This window comes from Labeo rohita, chromosome 1, assembly GCF_022985175.1.
Source record: "Labeo rohita strain BAU-BD-2019 chromosome 1, IGBB_LRoh.1.0, whole genome shotgun sequence".
Lineage (NCBI taxonomy): Eukaryota > Metazoa > Chordata > Actinopteri > Cypriniformes > Cyprinidae > Labeo > Labeo rohita.
Genome location: NC_066869.1, coordinates 32,125,936 through 32,145,916, shown reverse-complemented (window position 1 = coordinate 32,145,916; position 19,981 = coordinate 32,125,936). Strand labels below are relative to the sequence as shown.

At 37.4% G+C, this 19,981-nt stretch overlaps 1 protein-coding gene across 1 annotated transcript in view; it reads right to left on the bottom strand.

Annotated features, from left to right (window-relative positions):
* The window catches only part of cntln (centlein, centrosomal protein), a 119,200-nt gene extending 99,621 nt beyond the window's left edge, over nucleotides 1-19,579 (bottom strand). The window contains 9 exon segments of the mRNA XM_051115796.1: nucleotides 964-1,128; nucleotides 1,273-1,435; nucleotides 1,524-1,657; nucleotides 9,151-9,300; nucleotides 9,902-10,036; nucleotides 15,205-15,289; nucleotides 16,805-16,893; nucleotides 18,908-18,995; nucleotides 19,363-19,579. Coding sequence (XP_050971753.1) covers nucleotides 964-1,128; nucleotides 1,273-1,435; nucleotides 1,524-1,657; nucleotides 9,151-9,300; nucleotides 9,902-10,036; nucleotides 15,205-15,289; nucleotides 16,805-16,893; nucleotides 18,908-18,988 — 1,002 coding nt within the window. The 5' untranslated portion in view covers nucleotides 18,989-18,995; nucleotides 19,363-19,579.
* Between the last annotated feature and the right edge of the window lie 402 nt (nucleotides 19,580-19,981).

The following is a 19,981-nucleotide window of genomic DNA, read 5'->3' as shown; positions in this document are numbered from 1 at the left end:
GTAGCTGAACAAATTAAAAGTTTATTTCATATATTTTTGTTCTATTGTGTTTGTAATTTGCTTCGTTTTTTATTTTCAACTTCAATAAACAGATCTGTGGGAGTCATTCAATCAGATGTTTATGAATCTCTAAGGGTTGCTTTGTGGCAAAATAAGAGGTAAAGTATTGAAAGTCCACAAGTACGAAAGAAGTACAAAACCTGGAGCTGAATCTTAAATTGAGCAAAGGGGACAGTAAAGTGATTTATAATGTTACAAGATCTCTATTTCAAATAAACACTGTTCTTTTGACCTTTACATTTAATAAAGAATCCTGAAAAATGTTTGTTTTTTCACAAAAATACTAAGCACCATGACTATTTTCAAAACTGATAATAATAAAAAATGTTTCTTGTGCACTAAATCTGAAAGATCACTGAAGAGTGAGAGTACAGTAATGAATGCTAAAAATGTAGTTTTACCATGGCAGGAATAAATTACATTTAGAAGAAAACATTTATTTCAAACTATGGAAAAAAAAAAAAAAAAAAAAAAAAAAAATCACATTATTACTTCTTTTCTTAAATGCAGCAATTAATGCAGCCTTGGTAACATAAGAGATTTCTTTTTAAAAACCTACAAAAATCTCACCCACGCCATATATACATGTGCATTAACTAATTACATCCCTATTAGATCTGCTGAGAGGAGCTCTGGCAATGTTCGGGCAGGGTTAATGCCAAATGCTTTGGAGTTGTCAGACAGCATAAAGTCTTGCAAAAATGAACAAAAACTCCTGGTCATCTCTTCCCATTCATCTCTTACTGAAAGGCATTTCATTTATTATGGATGCGGTTATACTAAGAGGAGAAAAAGGAAATGAACGGTGTGTGGTTTTGCTGAAGTGCTCGTTCAGCTTGCTTTGCATACAAAGGGCATTGAGCATGATGTAAATCTGTCATGGTGCTCCCCACACGGACTCACCTCACAGTGCCCCGCGGCTGCTGTGAAACTCTGCAGCTGTGCCTGGAGTTCTTGGATCTGCTGATCTCTCTGGCTGAGCTGCATGCTGAGGGCTGCTTCCCGCTGGCGGAGCTGTTCCTGGCTGTGCCAGAGGGCTTGGTATGACACGCTCAGCTCGCTGTGGAGCTGTCACAGCAGAAACAGACAGTGAAGGACAAGCTCGGTTAATGCAGTTAAGTCCTTGCTAGAACACAAGTTCACCCCCCCAGGGGCGCCGTGTTCACTTGTGAGGACAGGCGCTAAGTTCACACAACAGATGCGCTCCTGTACCTTCTGGTAGGAGACGGTGTCTGCCGTGTGGGCCTCCTCTTGGCTGCGCAGGACTCTTTGCGTGTCCAGGTTAAGCCCCTCCAGCTGCTGAATGAGTTGGGCCTGTTCTCCTGCATGTTCCACACTCTGTTTGTACAGACACTGCAAGTCCTGGAGCTCGTGTCTGGACACCAACACGTACACACATCACGGTCAACTCATATGGTCAGGGTTAATCAAACCTCACCCAGATCTGTGTAACTGCTACTTACTTGATTTGACAGAGCTGTTGTTCTTTGTCAGCTCCTTCCCGTTCTACAGTGGAAAGCTGAAGGGACAAAGCAGTTGAGCGACTCTGAGCCTCTAGCACGTCCTGTCTGCTTCTGAATAGTTCCTCTTCCAAATTCTGTAAGAGTAATAGAAAAGTAAAAATGCAATTCACACACACACTGTACAAGGAAGTCCTGTATCTCCTCTGTGATAAACATGTTTTTAATTTCTAAAATAAAATAAATTTTAAAGAATAACATTCATGAGAAGAAAATATTAAGCTGCTTGACACAATCTTTCATTATGTCTTAATAAAAAAAATCAAAGCTTACTCACTGCTTATTCCAAAGACTTTTGTCCACATAATCATGTGGTGTGACCGACATGTGTTTTTAGAAATATGTAGGAAATATGCAGGAATTATGGGTGTGTAAAATGTATTGCCTATGATAATACAGTAAAAAGCAAACAAACAACAGTTACAAAAAGCTAATGTTGTGGGTTACATCTTAGACAGAGTATTGTCAATATTGTCTGTTTCTACTCTTATTTCGGGCAAAGAAAATAGTTCCAAACAAAGTCACAATGGAACTATTGTGCATCTCTGATCAACATATAATGCTGTTTCACTCCTGAATGAATAAGAATTTTTTAACAAACCTATGATTCCATGATCCATTCATAAAAACAGTCACTTGCTTCATTTCCTGAATTAATCAACCATTGGAACAAATCTGTTGAATAAATGACTCAAACATTAAAGGGATAGTTTACCCAAAAAAGAAAATTCTGATTAAGATATTTTTGATAAAATCTGAGAGCTTTCTGACCCTGCATAGACAGCAATACAACTGACAGGTTCAAGGCCCAGAAAGGTAGTAAGGTCATTATTAAAATAGTCTGTGACATCAGTGGTTCAACCAGAGAGAAAAAAAAAAAAAAAGATTTTATTCAACATTTTCTTCTCGCAGGAGCTGGCGTTCTGATGTAGAACATCTATCTCTCTTAGTTCATCATCTGTACATTTTGGTCAAATAAGCAAGGCTGGACAAAAGTTTGCAACTCATCCTCTCTGTCAAAATCTTCAGACATGTTTATAAAGTCTGTTTTATTTACAGCGTGCATCTTCTTCTGCTTGCAAACAAGGCGCATCGGCAGCACCACATGCATGCGTCATTGTACTCTCTTGAACGTGTGGCCAAAACTGACACAGAAGAAAAGAAATTGTTGAATAAAGTTTTGTTTTCCTTGGCGCACAAAAATTCTCGTAACATCATAACATTACGGTTGAATTACTAATGTTACATGGACTATTTTAATGATGTCCTTACTACCTTTCCTGGCCTTGAACGTGTCAGTTGTGTTCCTATCGATAGAGAGTCGGGAAAGCTCTTGGATTTCATAAAAAATATCTTACTTTGTGTTCTGAAGATCAACTAAGGTCTAATGGGTTTGGAACGGCATGAGGGTGACTAAGTAATGACAGAATTTTCATTTTTGTGTGAACTCTCTTTTCAATATTTTTTTTCAATAGTTTTAAAATAATATATGTCAATACTCAAAATATTATTTTTAAAATATTAATCTCATAGCTTTATTTACGCAATTGTAAATGCAGCATAAATACATTGAAATGTTGCCTTAGATCCAGCCTCTGTGCCACTTCTACATTGCAAAAATTGATTTTGTTGATACTGATTTAATTTGATTGGTAACACCCTATAGTGTCTTATTATTCTAATTGCTTTTATTGATTAAATGTAAGAATTCGACAATGATGGAGCATACATCTAATAAGGTTTGAAATTGCTATTATATAGGTAAAATGCCCCTGGAAATCAATTTAAGGAGTAAATACTGCCTCATAATGAAAGAGTTCATGTCTGTCACAGCTGACAGCTATCCACCACACAAAATAACTATGATATTTATCTATTTATTTATTTATTTGTTAAACCTCTCTAGCAAGAATGAAAATAAATATTTAAAAAATTATGTGTGTGTGTATATTATGTATGTATATATATTATGTGTGTGTATATATATATATATATATGTATATATATTAGCGTTGTCAGTCAAATAAAATATTGTATCTAATTAATTACATGATATGTTAATTAATTAATATAATTAATTGCAAAAAAAAAAAAAACAACAACAACAAAAAAAAAACAAAACCAAAAGTATCAAGCAGACCAGGGGTACCCAACCCTGTTTCCTGGAGAACTACCTTCCTGCTAGTGTTGTCAAAAGACCCGGTACTTCGGTACCAAGTCGGTACTAAAAAAAAATAAATGTTACGGTACCAGGTTTTCTTAAGTACCGGTGGTACCGAGCACCCGGTCAACCCGGTTCTTGCTGCGCTATGCGAAAAGTGCGCAGTTGCGTCTTCTTCATAAAAGCACAAAGACACGGCGACCGGTGGTGCTGCTGATGCGGCTGCTCTGAATCCGCTTGTTGAAAAGAAAGGAGAAAGGAGCCACGTGTGGAAATATTTTGTATTTGCGACTGATGACAAGGGCAACATCATAGATCATCAGAAACCCACTTGCAAACGGTGTCATCGAAGTTCTCTCTCAAAAGGAGGAAATACATCGACTTAATAAAACACCTCAAAGACCCAGATTTAATGAAAGTTCAAGCAGGTAAGTTTTAATTAAATTTTATATTTAGAGCTTCTGTTATAAAAATTATACGTTAAATAAACATCGCCATTTGCTTAGTTAATCGTTAGCATAAGCGCGGCTAATGCTAACGCGAGAATTAGAATAAACTTATTTATTAAGTGTTTAATGCTCCTATAGCGTTTATTAAAAAAAAAACAGGACATGATAGTGTACTATTTTTACACACCTGAGGCTTTTAAATGACCCGTGTAGCTAAAATATGTGTGTTAGAGAACAAATGTACAAATGTATGGTTAATGCCTTAAAATCGGTCCATCAGAAAAGCAGTTCTAGGCTATGAAATATAGTTTGCGCAGTTTGATTAAATAAAAGTACAGTCAAATACAGTCCTGTATAGTTTGGTAAAAGATACTATTCATTAACATGACTTAATATATTATCTAACATAAATTTACAGTGAGTGAACATTAATTAATGTGTGTGAATGTTGTTTTATACAAACATTTGATCGTTCATGTTTGTTCATTGTGCGTGAAATAATGTCAACAGATACAACTTTTAATTTAAAATAAATTATGAATACATTTTGAAATTAAGAAGAATAAATGCTATGTAACACTTGTTTATTAAGTCATGTTAAATGTTATCTTTTTGTAAAGTGTTTTCAGTACTACAGTTTCCGTCTCTGTAACATTGATATCTTACACTCAGTATAAGTAATCTTATCTAACTTTGTTATAAAAAGCTGAGGTTTGTTATTTACTGAAAAGTTATATATAAAGTTCTGTTTAGCTGGTGTCAATCTAATATTGCATTTAGTCAGACTCAGCCCGTTGTTTTACTGAAGTATATTATATTTTCCTTTTACAGCTGCAGGCTGAAGAAGACCACGAATCAAACTCCTAAGCAGACAATGGTTCCAGATGCTTTTGAGCAGCAGAAGTACGACAAAAAGGCAAGAAAACTGAACCGAGCTGTTGCTGAATTCACATGTATGGATTAAGTGCCAGTTTATACAGTGAAAAATGGGGATTCCAGCAAATGCTTCATCACCTCAGCTCAAAATACCAGCTTCCAAGTCAAAACTTTGTTTTATTTTTGTTTGTTATAAATAAAAATAGTGTGTTGTTCAATTCATGTTTTTGTGTTTTGATTTGGTACCGAAATTGGTACCGAGAACCGTGGATTTTCACTGGTATTGGTACCGAATACTGAAATTTTGGTACCGTGACAACACTACTTCCTGCAGAGTTTAGTTCCAACCCTAATCAAACACACCTGTCTGTTATTATCAAGTGCTCCTTCAGATCCTAATTAGTTGGTTCAGGTGTGTTTGATCAGGGTTGGAGCTGAATTCTGCAGAAAGGTAGATCTCCAGGTACAGGGCTGAGCACCCCTGAAGCAGACATTACAAACTTTAACTTTAAAAATATATATTTTATTTGATTTAACATAAAATTTATTATACATAAATATTCAGGCTACAACAGCCTAAAGTATGGAACATAAAAGAAGATAATTTGAGAAACATCGGAGTATTGCTTGTTCATACAATTAATCACTGGTAATCAAAACTTTTCAAAGAAATTTTTTTTTTTATGAAATTATACTCTAAATAATAAACTAAATCTGCCAGCAGATGGTGGTAAATCTCATGAATTCATTCGATTCGTTGAGTGATTCAGGAATTAAGTAAACGGCTCTTTTTATGAATGGGCTTTTGAATCACTAGTTCACACGATTCGTTCAAAACGTGGATTCATTCAGAAACTAAACACCACTGTGTTGCTCAGAGATGCACAACAATTCTGCTATGGCTTTAAAGATAATATGTTCTCTGCAAAATTGAGCAAAAACACATAATATTGTGTTTAAAATATAACACAATATTAACTTCTTACTTACTGAACTGTTGTATGAAATCACATGTAATCTTGTGGGTTTGTGAACTATTCGGGACAAAATCAGCTTTCGTGTAATACCAGAGATTGTCTTAGGCCTACTGTAGTGGCTTTGGTAATAATGCTCTCCCTGCTCATGTGATATCGCTTATCTTATAATATAAATATGAGACAAAAACTCAAAGGGCATTTTTTGCACCAATATTTTGAATTTTAGGGCATAACTGCATTAATGGAGTTGTTGCCCTGCATCATATTTGTCAACAGTCAACTACATACAAGTCTGGGGTCGGGGCCAGTGCATTAAGGTTGCGTGTCCACCAAAGTGTTTTTCCCTGCGGCTAGCATATTTTTCAATTGTTCTCAACAATTGAAACCACGTTTTTTAAAACGCCAGAAGCGTGCTGTGCGTTAAGTGCGTTTTTTTAGTGTTTTGGACTACTTTTATAATGTACCATGGCCACCCAAAGTGTATCTATACACAAATTAAAATGAACATAGATCCTTTTTCTAATGTGTATTATACTTGGAATACCTGGCATCTAAAGAACGAAGAGGCAGATGTCATTTCACAAACTATTACGTGAATTTCAGCCACAGCATACACGTTAAGGCTTTTACACACCAGAAATTAACACGACAACAGCCAAAGCATGTCGGATATAAGTCTGCATGTTCTGCGTGCCTGTGTTTAAATAGCATAGTTTTGTCGACTACACAAACTCAAACACGTAAAGTTCACAGTGATTTCTACGTTAATCCCATGAACTGTGTGATATAGTAAAATGTATACTATTATTTGTATGGAATATCATTCAGTGTGTGTGTGTGTGTGTGTGTGTGTGTGTGTACATGTATTCTCAAAGCATTTTCTTTCATATTAATGGTAAATGAATAATAATTATTTCTGGACAGATCACCTAGTCATAATTTAAAATTTTATTATGAATAAGTGCTGAAAAAAAATGTATTATGAAAAGTGCTGAAAATTAAAGAGATAAAAGAAAACTTAAATAAATAAATTAAATAAACATAGAATAAATAAACATAGAACAAACACAGAATAAATAAAATCAAAATGTTTATTTTAAAGAGCATTCATGAAATAAAGCTGCTGTCAGCTGTGATTGGACAGGACAAAAATTGGGCTAGTTTTCATTCCTTTTGGGCAGGTTTTGAGTAAGCTTTGAATTGAACTGTTGACTACTATAATATTGTTATGAAAAATAATTCTTGGAGAAACATTTCATTCGCAATGTGTCTGCCATATACTTCAGCGGATTCTGTATCATAGCAACCACAGCGTCTCAACGAAAAAACAAAAAAAAAACAAAACGCTGCGCTCACAGCTGAGCGTTTTCAGCAGAGCGCCTAGCATTTTCAGCTGATAAAAAAAGTCTTTGGTGGACACGCAGCCTAACTGCGTTAAAATATTTGAATCCTGTTATTTTTTCATAACTAAACGATTAAGTTAACGCAAATCACATGATGTTTCGATTAATCTAATTCATCGCAAAATAAATTTGACTGAAAATACCCACAAAAGATTATTTAAAGCTATTTCTGTGTTAAATGCCAAAGTATCAAGTAGAAATTGTAGCTTTAGAAAGAAATATTTTATTTGATTCAACATAGAATTTATTAAACATTAAGACTGCAACGGAAACTATGGAACATAAAAGAAGAAAACTTGAGCAACATCTCAGTGTTTTTTGTTTATACAGTGAAAGTCATTGGTAACCAAAACAGTTTTGTTACCAAGTCTTCATAATACCTACTTCATGTATATATGTAATATACTTCATGTTCCACAAAAGAAAGGTTTGAAACAACATGAGGGTGAGTAAATGATGACAGAACTTTTTTTTTTTATTTAATGAAATGATACTCTAAATAAGAAACTAAAGCTGTGGTGGCGTTAAATGTCTTTATGAGTCAATCATTTATTCATTCGATTTGTTCAAATGGCTGACTCATTCAGGAATGAAGTAAATGGCTCTCTTTATGAATGGGCTTCTGAATCATTGGTTTAGGTGATTCAGGCCACATACAAGGGCATTTATTGCACCAATATCTTGAATTTTAGGGCATAACTGCTTTTGTGGAGTTGTTGCCCTGCATCATATTTGTTAACAGTCATGTGTATGAAATATAAGATGAAGATAAATCCAACATAAATACAAGGAGCTAATTTCTATAAAAAAAAAAACAAAAAAAACAACAACATACAAACAAACATGTTTTCAACTACGTTTTTTAAATATTTGTTCTTTTCTTTATCATGGACACTCTTGTCTGCCATCAAACCACCTCACAGAGAACTTGACCACAGTAAAAAGGAACAAAGAAAGACAACAGAAGGAAAGTCAAACATGAGCAACTAAAGCGGGAAGCCTATCAGCAGCATATCACAAGAGCTGATGGAGATAATGAGAAGCAAACAGATGCCGAGCATCAAACGCTCAGGCCAGGGAGAGCACGGGCCAGCCCTCATTAAAAACTAGCCAGTGCTGACAGGGGCACTGAGAGAGACAGAGAACGCAGGAGGAAAGGGGACACAGTCCGAGCACCACTACAGTCTAATTTAATTGGACTAGTTAGAGTTTAAGGTCCACACAGACCTGCCTCTGCCCTTCCCCATGGAGAGTAATGAACACAAATCTGTATGTAAAGCAGGTAATCACACAGGTGCTTGAGTGACACTCAGCCCAAGAGGACGCAAGCCCTATTAAACATACACAAATGCTGAATGAGGCCCTATGGAACATGCTAACAACAGCTCCTGCTCTGTCTGTAGTAGGTCATTATAGCCCAAGTCGCTAAGCACCGCGACAGCAGGCAGGACTGATTCGGGGCCACATGTAAAACAGCTCTGGTCACGTTGCACGGGGTACACTCCCGCTGTTGAGCGGGGAAAAGAAAAATTGGGCCCACCATGTTAACCCACCAAGTCATTATTTCGCCCCCCCCTGAACATATCTATCAATATTTAACATTTGCGCATTGTGAGACAAGTTCATTTACATGAACCCGCTTAGAAAGCGGCAGAAAAGAAGAGAAAAAAAAAAGAGAACAGGGTGCGAAGCGGGGGACCTTACCTTGACTCTGGAACTGCTGACGGCCTCTTGGTCCCGCAATCTCTCCAGCTCTGCCTGAGAGGCTGAGTGCTGAGCATCTAATTGTTGCCTGGCTTCCTGTAGGGCACGCCTGCCCTCCTCCTCACACTCCTGCGCCTGCCTCCTCGCTTCCTGCCGGGGAAAAGAGAGCAAGAGATGGTCGCAGCATTGGGATGAAAGGCCAGCAGAGCGGGCAGGGCCGGAGAGAGAAGTTTGGAGCTTACCTGCGTTGGCAGGGCAAGCTGAAGCCCACGCAGGTAGCCTGGCGCAGGGGCCATCTTTAGCTCTAATGACAGCTCTAATGAGAATAGCTCCACTACAGGCCCATTAGTTCTGCCAGCCTGCCTTTGATGCTGATCTCTCGCTCCTTTCTTTTTTTTGCCCACACTATCCTTCCCTCCCTTTGCTAAGAGAGACCCTGCAAAGACACATCCTCCCCAGATCTTCACTTTATCAATTAATCATGCCAGTCCCATCAGAAGGTAATTAAGGAGAAGCCACATCACATACACACTCTTTCCTCTGCTCGGCCATCATTAAGTATTTATCGAGAAAGTTAGCTGCTTTTCCGAGCTACGCTGTCGCTACCACCCCCTGCCCCCGACCCGGGATTTTGAGGCCTTAGGCGATTGCCTCCAGGGGCTTGTCAGTTTTTTTCTCCTCCCTCTCTTCCTGGTGTCACAGGCACAGAGGCAGCACTTTAAAAGTGGTGCCAGTGGAAATTTGTCCAAACCTTAAGTTGTCGACTCTTATTCCCCAGTCTGTGCTGCAGAGCTGCCAGTTCTTTCTTCATTAGACCGCACTCCTCCTCACTGCCACGCAACTGCTGGACTCGGTTGTTTATCTCCTGCTCTTGTGCCGTCACTTTCTGTTTAAAGAGCCACACGAGTGATCGTGAGAGACAGCCGTTAGTCACAAGCAATCTGGGTATGAGTGTTTACAGGAATGAGAGTTAGGTTTTATTAATAGTTTCTGTAATGGGGTCAGCTGTTGCATGATATGGAGATGGGAAAGCATGTCACAGGCATTTCATCCTGTATTGCTAAATGTCTGCACATGGGACATGGGAATTAGCGGTACTGTACTATGACGTTTCAATAGGACAAGAAAAAGATAAAAGAACGATTCAGTTGTTTGCCTACCATTACGTGTCACGTACAGTGTGTGTAAACTGTCATTGACAAAGTACGAGTGGATTGTTTAGGCATAAATTCTGATAAACGGTTTTGTCACTGCCGTGTAATTAGTGCTTTTCCAGTGAGAAGTGTCTCCAGTGTCTATTCCGTATGAGTGCGTTGTGTGATAACGTGTAACTGTGGATAAGCTTCTACAGGTAAACATGTCAGTAGTGGGGATGCAATTCACTTGTCCAATGATTTACTTTACAAATCTGATGAAATGGGGCCTGTTGCGTTCTCAGATGAACGCTATAATAAACCTAAACTCACAGCAATATGTAGAGATGGTAGGGACGGGACGATAAATCTTTGCAATGCGAATCGAGAAATGATTCAGCATTGATTCGAGATTTTCCAAACACATCGCGATTCTTTCTCAAATCGATTCTGAGCTTAAAGGGGTCATCGGATGCCCATTTTCCACAAGTTGATATGATTCTTTAGGGTCTTAATGAAAAGTCTATAATATACTTTTTGTTAAAAATTCTCAATGGTAGTGTACAAAAACACCTTTTTTACCTTGCCAAAATCAGCTCTGCTAAAATCATCCTGTTCTGGTTGAGGTTGCTGTAAATGTTAATGAGCTCTGCTCGCCCCGCCCCTCTACTCTCTCTGTGGAGTGATGAGCCTTTTTACTTTAGCCGCTAAACTTGCTAACTAGCACTTTATTAGGAAAGGCGATCGCAAAGATTCATAAAAAAACCCTTATAATCACTTCTGCTGTAAGTGAAGCTGGATCACGAATGACTTGCGCAAACATAGACAGATATATGTAGATCGGGAGGTGCTATTCCTTCACAAACAACGTAATCCACTGCATCTTCAGCGGCTCAGATGTCGGGAGTAAATGACAACCACTATGTTCATTATTACATCCAACAACACCTCAATCGCTCAATCAGAGATATTCTTTTCTAACTTACATCCCTGCTCCAGCATCAAAGCAATGGCGGTCGGACTGTTACAGCTGATTTAAGGCAGGTCTGAGGTAAGACGCTCATGTCAACTATTATGGGAGCGGCCTCTGTCGGTGTGACACCACATAAAATAATCATTTATACAATTTGAAGAGGTTGAAGCGAATTACAAGGGTGTTCACAGTGGGCTGTATTTACAATAATCTTGCATCATAAAAGCATTCTGAGCCAAGGTGAAATTACATGACGCACAAGTTCTCTTCAGCACTCTTCTTCATAAGCATTTGAGTGTTGCGATAAAAACTAGATTAGAGCGGCATCTGCTGTTAAAATCTAAGCTCAGAATCGATTCCAAAGACAGTGGCGATGCATTCGGAAGATCTCAGAATTGATCCACGAATTGATGTATTGTCCCATCCTTAAGAGATGGAGTTTGAAAACGCTCCACACATGTATATGATAACAGTTTGTGTGGAGCAGCATTTACGGTGAACGGCACGTACAAGCACGTGACAAGCACGTACGTAACCTACAGGCATGTAAATAATTAAAACGCATATATTAAACCTGCAACGCATATATATTTATTTAAATTAAATCGTGGTTTGTGAATTCACAATAGCATTATGCTTAATGATGATTGTTAAATGGATTTAATATATCATGCAGCCTTGGAAAAAAATCTAAAAATTGTTTCATGGATTCTCGTCCATGGAATGCGCCACTTCCAGTATTTTTTGTCATTTTAAACCCTTAAAGCCTACATTTATCTTTGAAACACAAAGAAAGATATTTTGAGAGATTTTTGATTGAAATTGCATTACATGAAAATTTTGAAGTTTCAAAAAGTTCATAAAGAGATTGCAAATTGCATGTCAACCAAGAATGGTTGAGCTTCCCTTTGCCATATTAGATGAGCTCTACGTATGTGCACTGACCAATGTTTATATCTAAATAAAAGTCTAAATTAAATCTGTTCATCATATGAAGTGAATGTGTCTCTTCAAAAGACTTAACATTTAACTGCTTGATTCATACGGAGTAGGTTTACAATGTCTTTCTTTGCAATTAACTTATCAAAGCATCAATGTTTTGTTAGAATGACTTTCGATGGAGGGACAGAAATGTTTTAGGTTTCATTAAAACCATCGTTTCTGTTCTGAAGATGAACAAAAAATTAATGGGATGACAGAATTTTCATTTTTGGGTGAGCTATCCTTTTAAGAAATGTTCCGTGTTCAGTGCAAATATTCAATATCATTCAGTTATCCCACAACCATCACTGATATTCTGATAATGCGATCCTATTGCTAACACGCACTTTAACCGTTTGTGTCAACTCGACACTGATATCTCAAAAAATAACACTGAGCTGTGGGAGTCAATTAATTGCCATGTTGGGGGAAATCACTTGAATCTTTCCAGATAGCGAACTTATGTTCAGTCTCTGCACCATGCAAATGCAGGTTTTAATAGAGATTTATAGCACAAGTGAAGCTCAATTCAAAATGTTGATAATGAGGTAGGCAAGCACTGTTTTAACCCCAGTACTTCTCAATTGGTAGGAAAAGAGGTTTAAAGAAGTTAAGAGGTCTAGGACAGAGAGATTAGCATTAGAAATCCCCAGTGCAGTTCAAAAATGAAAGCTAATTATGTTACAAAAATGGAAGAAGAGGGGTAATGGAAGGGGGTGGGGTGAGAGGAAAGCTGGTCAAAGTTAGTGTGGAAATGCAGAGATGAGATGAGGATTCAGTAGACCATCACACGGCCAAGGAAGGAAAAAGCAATTAATCACATTTGGGTTCGTTTGGCGCAAAATTTGGATGAGACGAATGCCAGTGGTTTTGAGTGGTACCCAGAATTCTGACTATTAATGAGTTTCTCAAACAGGGCACAATGGCCATATTCCACTAACAGGCTAGTGAAACTTAAACCTGACAGAAAAGACGACTCATTCATAACTACAACTTAATTTTTAATCTCTTAAAAATATTACTCACTTAAATATTAACTACAAAATGTGCACAGTTGGCTCTGAATCTGAAACAAAGGCCATTTGTGTGTAAAAATCATTTGCTCACCAGAGATATCAATACACAGGATCTGAATTTGATTGCTCTGGATGTCAACAGATCTGCCATCTTGGAACAGTCAACATCTCATATTTATGGCTTATTTAATGCTAATATACTACAAGTCATTTAACCCAGTGTAAATACAATCTATGACCTAGATCTATCATAAACAGTACATTATATTTTTATACACATATATTATATATATTATACACATAAATACTATCAGTGTACTGTATGCATAGTGCATCAATCAGTATGTGCCCGACCAAGAATGCTATGGTCCTGTTTCACATCCTTAACATGATTACATGTGAATAACAGTTCTGCGTAATTTTATTGGTGGTGTGCCATATTTAGTGCTTTAGCGCATATGTAGAGTACAACAGCACTGGAATGGTTCAATGTTTGCGTCACTCTGCTTATATTTTTTGTAGCATTTCTGACTGTGAGCAGCATAAGTAAAGTTATTTTTAAACGCTGTATTAACTTTAGCTCACGTTTTTTTCTTTTCTTTTTTTTTCTCAGGCTTGTGAAGTCACAGTGTCAGTGTTTTCTAATGCTTTAGGATAAATCAGATTGGGGTTACTCTCCCAAGTGAGTGGAGAGCAGGAATTTTCTTTGTTACTCAAGTCCACTCACATACTCTGTTCCAGTCTGTTTGTTGCTTGGCAACATTTAAAGATTGATGCTATGGCAGAAACATAAGATAATATTAACATTTTTTATAGACGTTTGTATAAAAGCAACATCACACTTGCAATTTAGCTGCTGTAGTAAACCATGCTGATCAATACTCTTGCTATTATACTGCCATAAGTAGTTTATGGTTTTGAGAGTAAATCACTGTTATCTAAGATTTGTCATGTTACAATCACATTTTTTCAAGGAACATGTTACCTAAATTTGTGCAGCTAGGCCGAAATAAACATATTTTTTACATTTCTCATAATCAAATTAAAGGTTGTGTTTTGTGACATTATTATTATTTTCAAAGTGCTTGGATTACAAAATACTGTGGTAAACAATGATGTTTACGTACATTTTCTATATAAAATATATTACATTGAATTGTTTTTCAGTTGCTAGGTTCATTTATGGTTTACAAATTTATTTCATTAATAGGTTCAAGCAATCAGACTGTTGTTCCAGACCACTGATGAAGAACACTTTACCAATACCATTTCATTTTCAATGTAACATCGTCAACAATATGCAGAACCATCTGACATTTATGACAAACCAAATCCTGGGAAAAATCGGTTAGAAGGGACTGTTACAGCCTGTTGCAAAGCACACCTGTCATCTGTCTGACATTCAGTTCCTTGCAATTACAAGCAGATCTTGACCTTTCCAATATGGCAGTCATGCAGACGTATCACTGTAATTAGCAATAGTTGCTATGTGCCATCTAGGTACTCATATCTGTGGTGCTGACACAAAACATAATTCCTGCTATGAAAATAAACACACTGGCCTTGCATTAATAATGCTGTCATGACGTCGGAGCCATGATGGCGTGGTGTTTAGCAAGTTCCAGTTTGGTCCGCTATGGGTTATCAAGCCATGGCTAATCTTATTTACACAAATGAAGAGTATGCGTGATGCGTGGACATGTTTGACGGGCTCGCTGCTGGTGAAGAGACAGAGTTCCTAATGAAGCCGACTGACAGATGTTTCATTAAGGGGCATGATTAAAGGTGAATTAACAACACGGCTTCATCATTAGCTGTCATCCAAGCAGATCTATCAAGCAGTCAGAGATGCTCATTAAAAAAAGGAGAGACGAAGGTTTTTCAGACCACATGCATGTCTGCACACCTGTGGCTGGGGTGTAGTTTAAGTTGCGTAAAGCTCTCACAGTACCTGCTCCAGCTCTTGGATTCTGTAGTCTTTTGCTTGAAGGATCTCCAGAACTTTCCTGTCCTTGTTCTCAGCTTTCTGCTTTTCTCTAGTACAGCACAGATTGAACAAAAGAGCAAAATTAAAGGTGCAGGCTGTCACAGTAACAGAATACAGAAGAGGGCTGAAGCCATTCGCATTTGAAAATCTATTTGGGATGATGCAACGGTGATGCTCGGTTAGGAGATAAAACACTGCAGGATAGACTGGATGCTGTGGGAGAAGAAACAGGCAAAATTGCCTTTCAACCACTCAGCGCGTTCTCTAAGCTTATACCGCAGAGGGTCAACAGGGAATGATGGGATATAACTCCAGTCTCCAGGTATCAGTAATTATCAGGATATCAAAACAGGAACACTACTCACTGGGGAACACAAACACTCCTTTCCTTTCAGCATCTAACCCTCTTTAGTGGGTGTTTGGGGGGAAAAGCAAAAGAATCACAATTGGGGCAAGTTTGTTTGAACAGCCGCCACTCACCTGGGATCCTCCTTTCCCTGGTTCACTTTTTCAATCTCTTCCACCCTTCCTTATTCCATCTCTCCCTGAGGACATCTGACATGATACGGCTCTCCTCCGAGAACACCACTGCCTTGAAGCTTGGTGATGTTAACCATATCCCAAGCCAAGCATTTGCTCGCTACCAGACCAGCCAGAATTCCCATAAGCCTGTGTGCTTCACAGAGCCAGCACAATTATCATGTCAATCTCCCGTGTGGCGCAATGCTGATATATGCACACGCCCTCAGGTGCATGTTGCCAGTTCTTTGAGGAGTAGCTCGGTTTGTTGGCTCTGCCTGAGGAAGAAGCTATAGAAGGATATGGGAAGAGCATAGCCTGGCTGGTGCTCTTTTATTTATCATCGCTGGAGTCGAGGAACACATTTGCTTAAGCTCAAGCTTTTGTCACAAAAAAAAAAAAACCTCTATATCTCGGACCTTTCATCAGGTGGTGGGGAGAATTATTTAATATTCACCCAAATAAACACACAGCTGTTGCCAAGCCATGCCAGGGGCCTCAACTTCCTCCCTATTGCAAAATATTGCTTTATCTGCACCTCTTATCATCTTCATAATAACTTTTAAAAGGCATGACAATGGCAATCGTTCAGCATTGTGAATTTGATCTCTTTTTTTCCCCACAACACATTCCCATGCCACTTTTGTAGCTCCCCACACCCTCTTTGAGGGTCATAAGTCATGTTAAATCTAGTATATATCCCTCAAAGAAGAGTTTTTTCAGTGTTTAGATGGGAAGAGAGGGAGGGAGTCTGTGCAGAGGATAAGAGGGTTTAGATCATCATCTGCTCTCGGGTTCTCTCATAACTGCGCTCAACAGCACAGCCACCCAACACACACCCCTGCAGAACTGCTGTGATGCGTACTCGCAAATCAGGGATTTCATGTGGCAGAAACAGCATTTATTTAAGTCTGAGACGTAAAAGCATAACGGTTCAATAGAAGAAAGGGACTGAGCAAATAGGTGCAGAGGATTTGCTGTCGTAAAAAATAAATAAAATAAAAAAATAACACACACACATAGGTGACTTTACAATGTGACTCACCTTTCCACTACAAGACTCACTGCCTGGGTAAGGTCTGGACTGGCCACTTGAAGTCGCTTCCAAAGTGACCACACAAACTCCTTGTCTGCCTGTTGGAAGCAAATACAACATCAACAAAATTATTTTGTCGGTGATGCTAACAATTTTAAAAAGTATCTTACAAATGAGCAGTTTCTAGCCAACTGTTTATATGAGCAGCACATATGGGTCAATTCAAATTCAAATTTATTTGTATAGCGCTTTTCATGATACATATCGTTGCAAAGCAACTTTACAGCAAATTAAAGTTTTTACAATATATTTAGTAGTAGCTTACTAATGGTGACTATGTCAAGTTGATGTACATATCAGTGACATGTTTTTTTTTTTTTAATATCAAAATTAATTTTTATACTTTTTAGATAGATAGATAGATAGATAGATAGATGCCAAAAATGTGGTCTAATTAACAAAAACAGTTAATGATATCACAGGGTGGACTGAAACTGAAGATCAATTGAATGCATGAATCATTACTGTTATAACAAATGAAAAAAAGGAAATTAAATCAGAGTATTTCTATTCATAGAGGAAGGATTGAAGAGTCGCACAGAAACAGAGGAAAGCAAAGAAACAAGAGAGTAAATCTGAACTCACTAGCTGCCTAAAGAAGAAAGTGGCGTCAGAGAGCCATGCAAGACACACTTACAATTCAAAGTGTCTTCGGGAAAAAAAATGGCTTTCAAAGATTTTTAAGCTACATTACATTTAATGAGAGACATCTAAAAACTACATTTTCTAACATTAATAAAAAAAAAACAGAATTATACCAGATCAACTTAATATAAAATTATCTGTTAAATTATGTCCACATCATTATAAGATTAAAGTCATAAATCCCTGCAGAATCTGCTGGTGTCCAATTAGTACATGAATTTTAAACCCTATTCAAAAGTGTCTAATTAATTATTTACTAAATGGTGCAGGCAGACCTTGATAGACCATAGGCTAAACATACAAAGTAGCGTGTGTGAGAGAGAGACTGTGCAAATGAATAGAAATAGAGATCTCACAATTCCTAGCCTTCATTGTGTTTAATGACAAATTAAGAAAAGTCCTCCATCAAATAGGTGGTCTCTTCACAAGTGCTCAAGCTCACTACATCAGAAGATTGAGCAACTCCTGCAAATTATAGGGATTTTCTCATGGAATGGAAGGTGTTTGATATGTTGAAAGGCAGTCGTATTGATGAATTATTTATCTTATACAGCAGACCATGAATGCCCACTGGATGAGTGCGCTCATTGAATGTTGCTATTTATACAAATATTAATAAAGTAAAACTGCCTCCCTGATAATTCTCAGGTCCACTAGAAACATTTTGCTGTTAATGGCAGTCGATGGACGGGCACCGCGCCTTTTACATAAATGATATGTGATTCTTTATACATACATTCTTGTCATTAGAAGTGAAATGGAGAAAAATCAATTGTGAACCGCAGGCAAGTGAAAAAAAAAAAAAGCTAACAGAGTCAGTCGACATCCAGTGATGATGTAGTCCTATTGTAGGTCAGACTAAGCCTTTTATTGTTGTATAGTAAGTAAAAGCTAACCACTGAGTAATTGATGGTTCTTCTCAATTAGTAGTAACCAAGATCAGTGTTAAGGACATCTGTAAATAAACCATATGCTCAAAAATGATAATATATTAGTAAATTCTGTCAATCTATTTATAATAATTACAAGTTTGAGACACTTTTGACAACGCAGGTATTTGTTTTTAGGCACCACCTGGTGGGGCTTTAACAACATGCAGGATGCTTAAGTCACATAGGTTTAGGGTTCAGTACAGTGAGAACATATAAATTGCAAGTTGGATTGTCTTAGCATCGCACATAAACAATAATAATAATAATAATAATAATAATAATAATAATAAAGTAATAATAATTGCAAGGAAGACATTAACATTGGCTTCTGATACGACCTAGAATATGACCACGAATATATTGCTGTGTTAGTAGAAAAACATAGTTTAAAACCATTGTCAGTATAGCCTGAGACAGAAAAAGGATTAGACAAAAGGAAGATTACTTTGTCCAAAAAGAAAAAGGCTTAATATACCTGGCACTGAGCGAGTTCCTCAGACAAACTCCTCACCTCTTCCTCAAGGAGTAAAACACGTTCATTGTCTTTCGAGTCCATTGAGATTCTAACAGAAAATATTTTACTTATATCATTGTCTTGTCCAAAATCAATTAGACGAACAGACAATCAGTCAGACAGTCAGACAGTCAGACAGACAGACAGACAGACAACACGATGAACAAGTAGAGTTGAATCAGATTAAGTGAATCTGAGCCTGTGAACTAATCAAACACTCTCTATCGATACTGTATTAAACCTAAATAAACACTCTTAACAACACATTACAAACATATGACATATGACAACTGCAACAATAAAGCATTAATAGGTGTCTAATAAGATAATAACAAAACAGCTCACTGATTAAAGTGTTTAATAAACTGTAAACAGCTGCTAGTTTTAGTAAAGTGTGCTGTGTGACTGTGTCTGACCTGCAGCGCGTCCTTGGATACCGCTGAACTTACAGTTTATGCAAAGTAAAGATCTGCAATAATATTAAAACACCATTCTGATCGCACCTGGCAGCATATTTTCATCAGAGGGTTAAAACAGGAAAAAAGAAAACAGAGCTCATTAAAGTGAAAATACAAACAAACGCCTGGACTGTTTCAAATGATCGCGCCAGTTCCGTGTTTTGACACAGAGCCGTTTACCACACTTCACGACAGCCAGAAACACTTTACGGCTCGCTGGTCTCTGTGGGCATTCTTCATATGAATAATACAATATTAATATTTTCCATGCTATCAGCATAATGCATTGAACAAATGACTTAACATTAACAAATTATTTTACCCTTGTATGATTTGAAGCTGTTCAAATTCACAGACAAGACTAATAAATAGGCTATTTTAATTAAATACGATTTACAAAATGTAGCAAAGCCTAAAACCTTCCTTAAAAAGTACAAATACCTTAGAAAATAGTTACCATGGTAACTACCTACAACTATCTGCAATGGTTATCACAGCACTTTCTTTCTTTTTTTCTTTTCTTATAGGCTATTTATATAAGAATAAATATAATACCACATTATTTTGCAAAACCTGA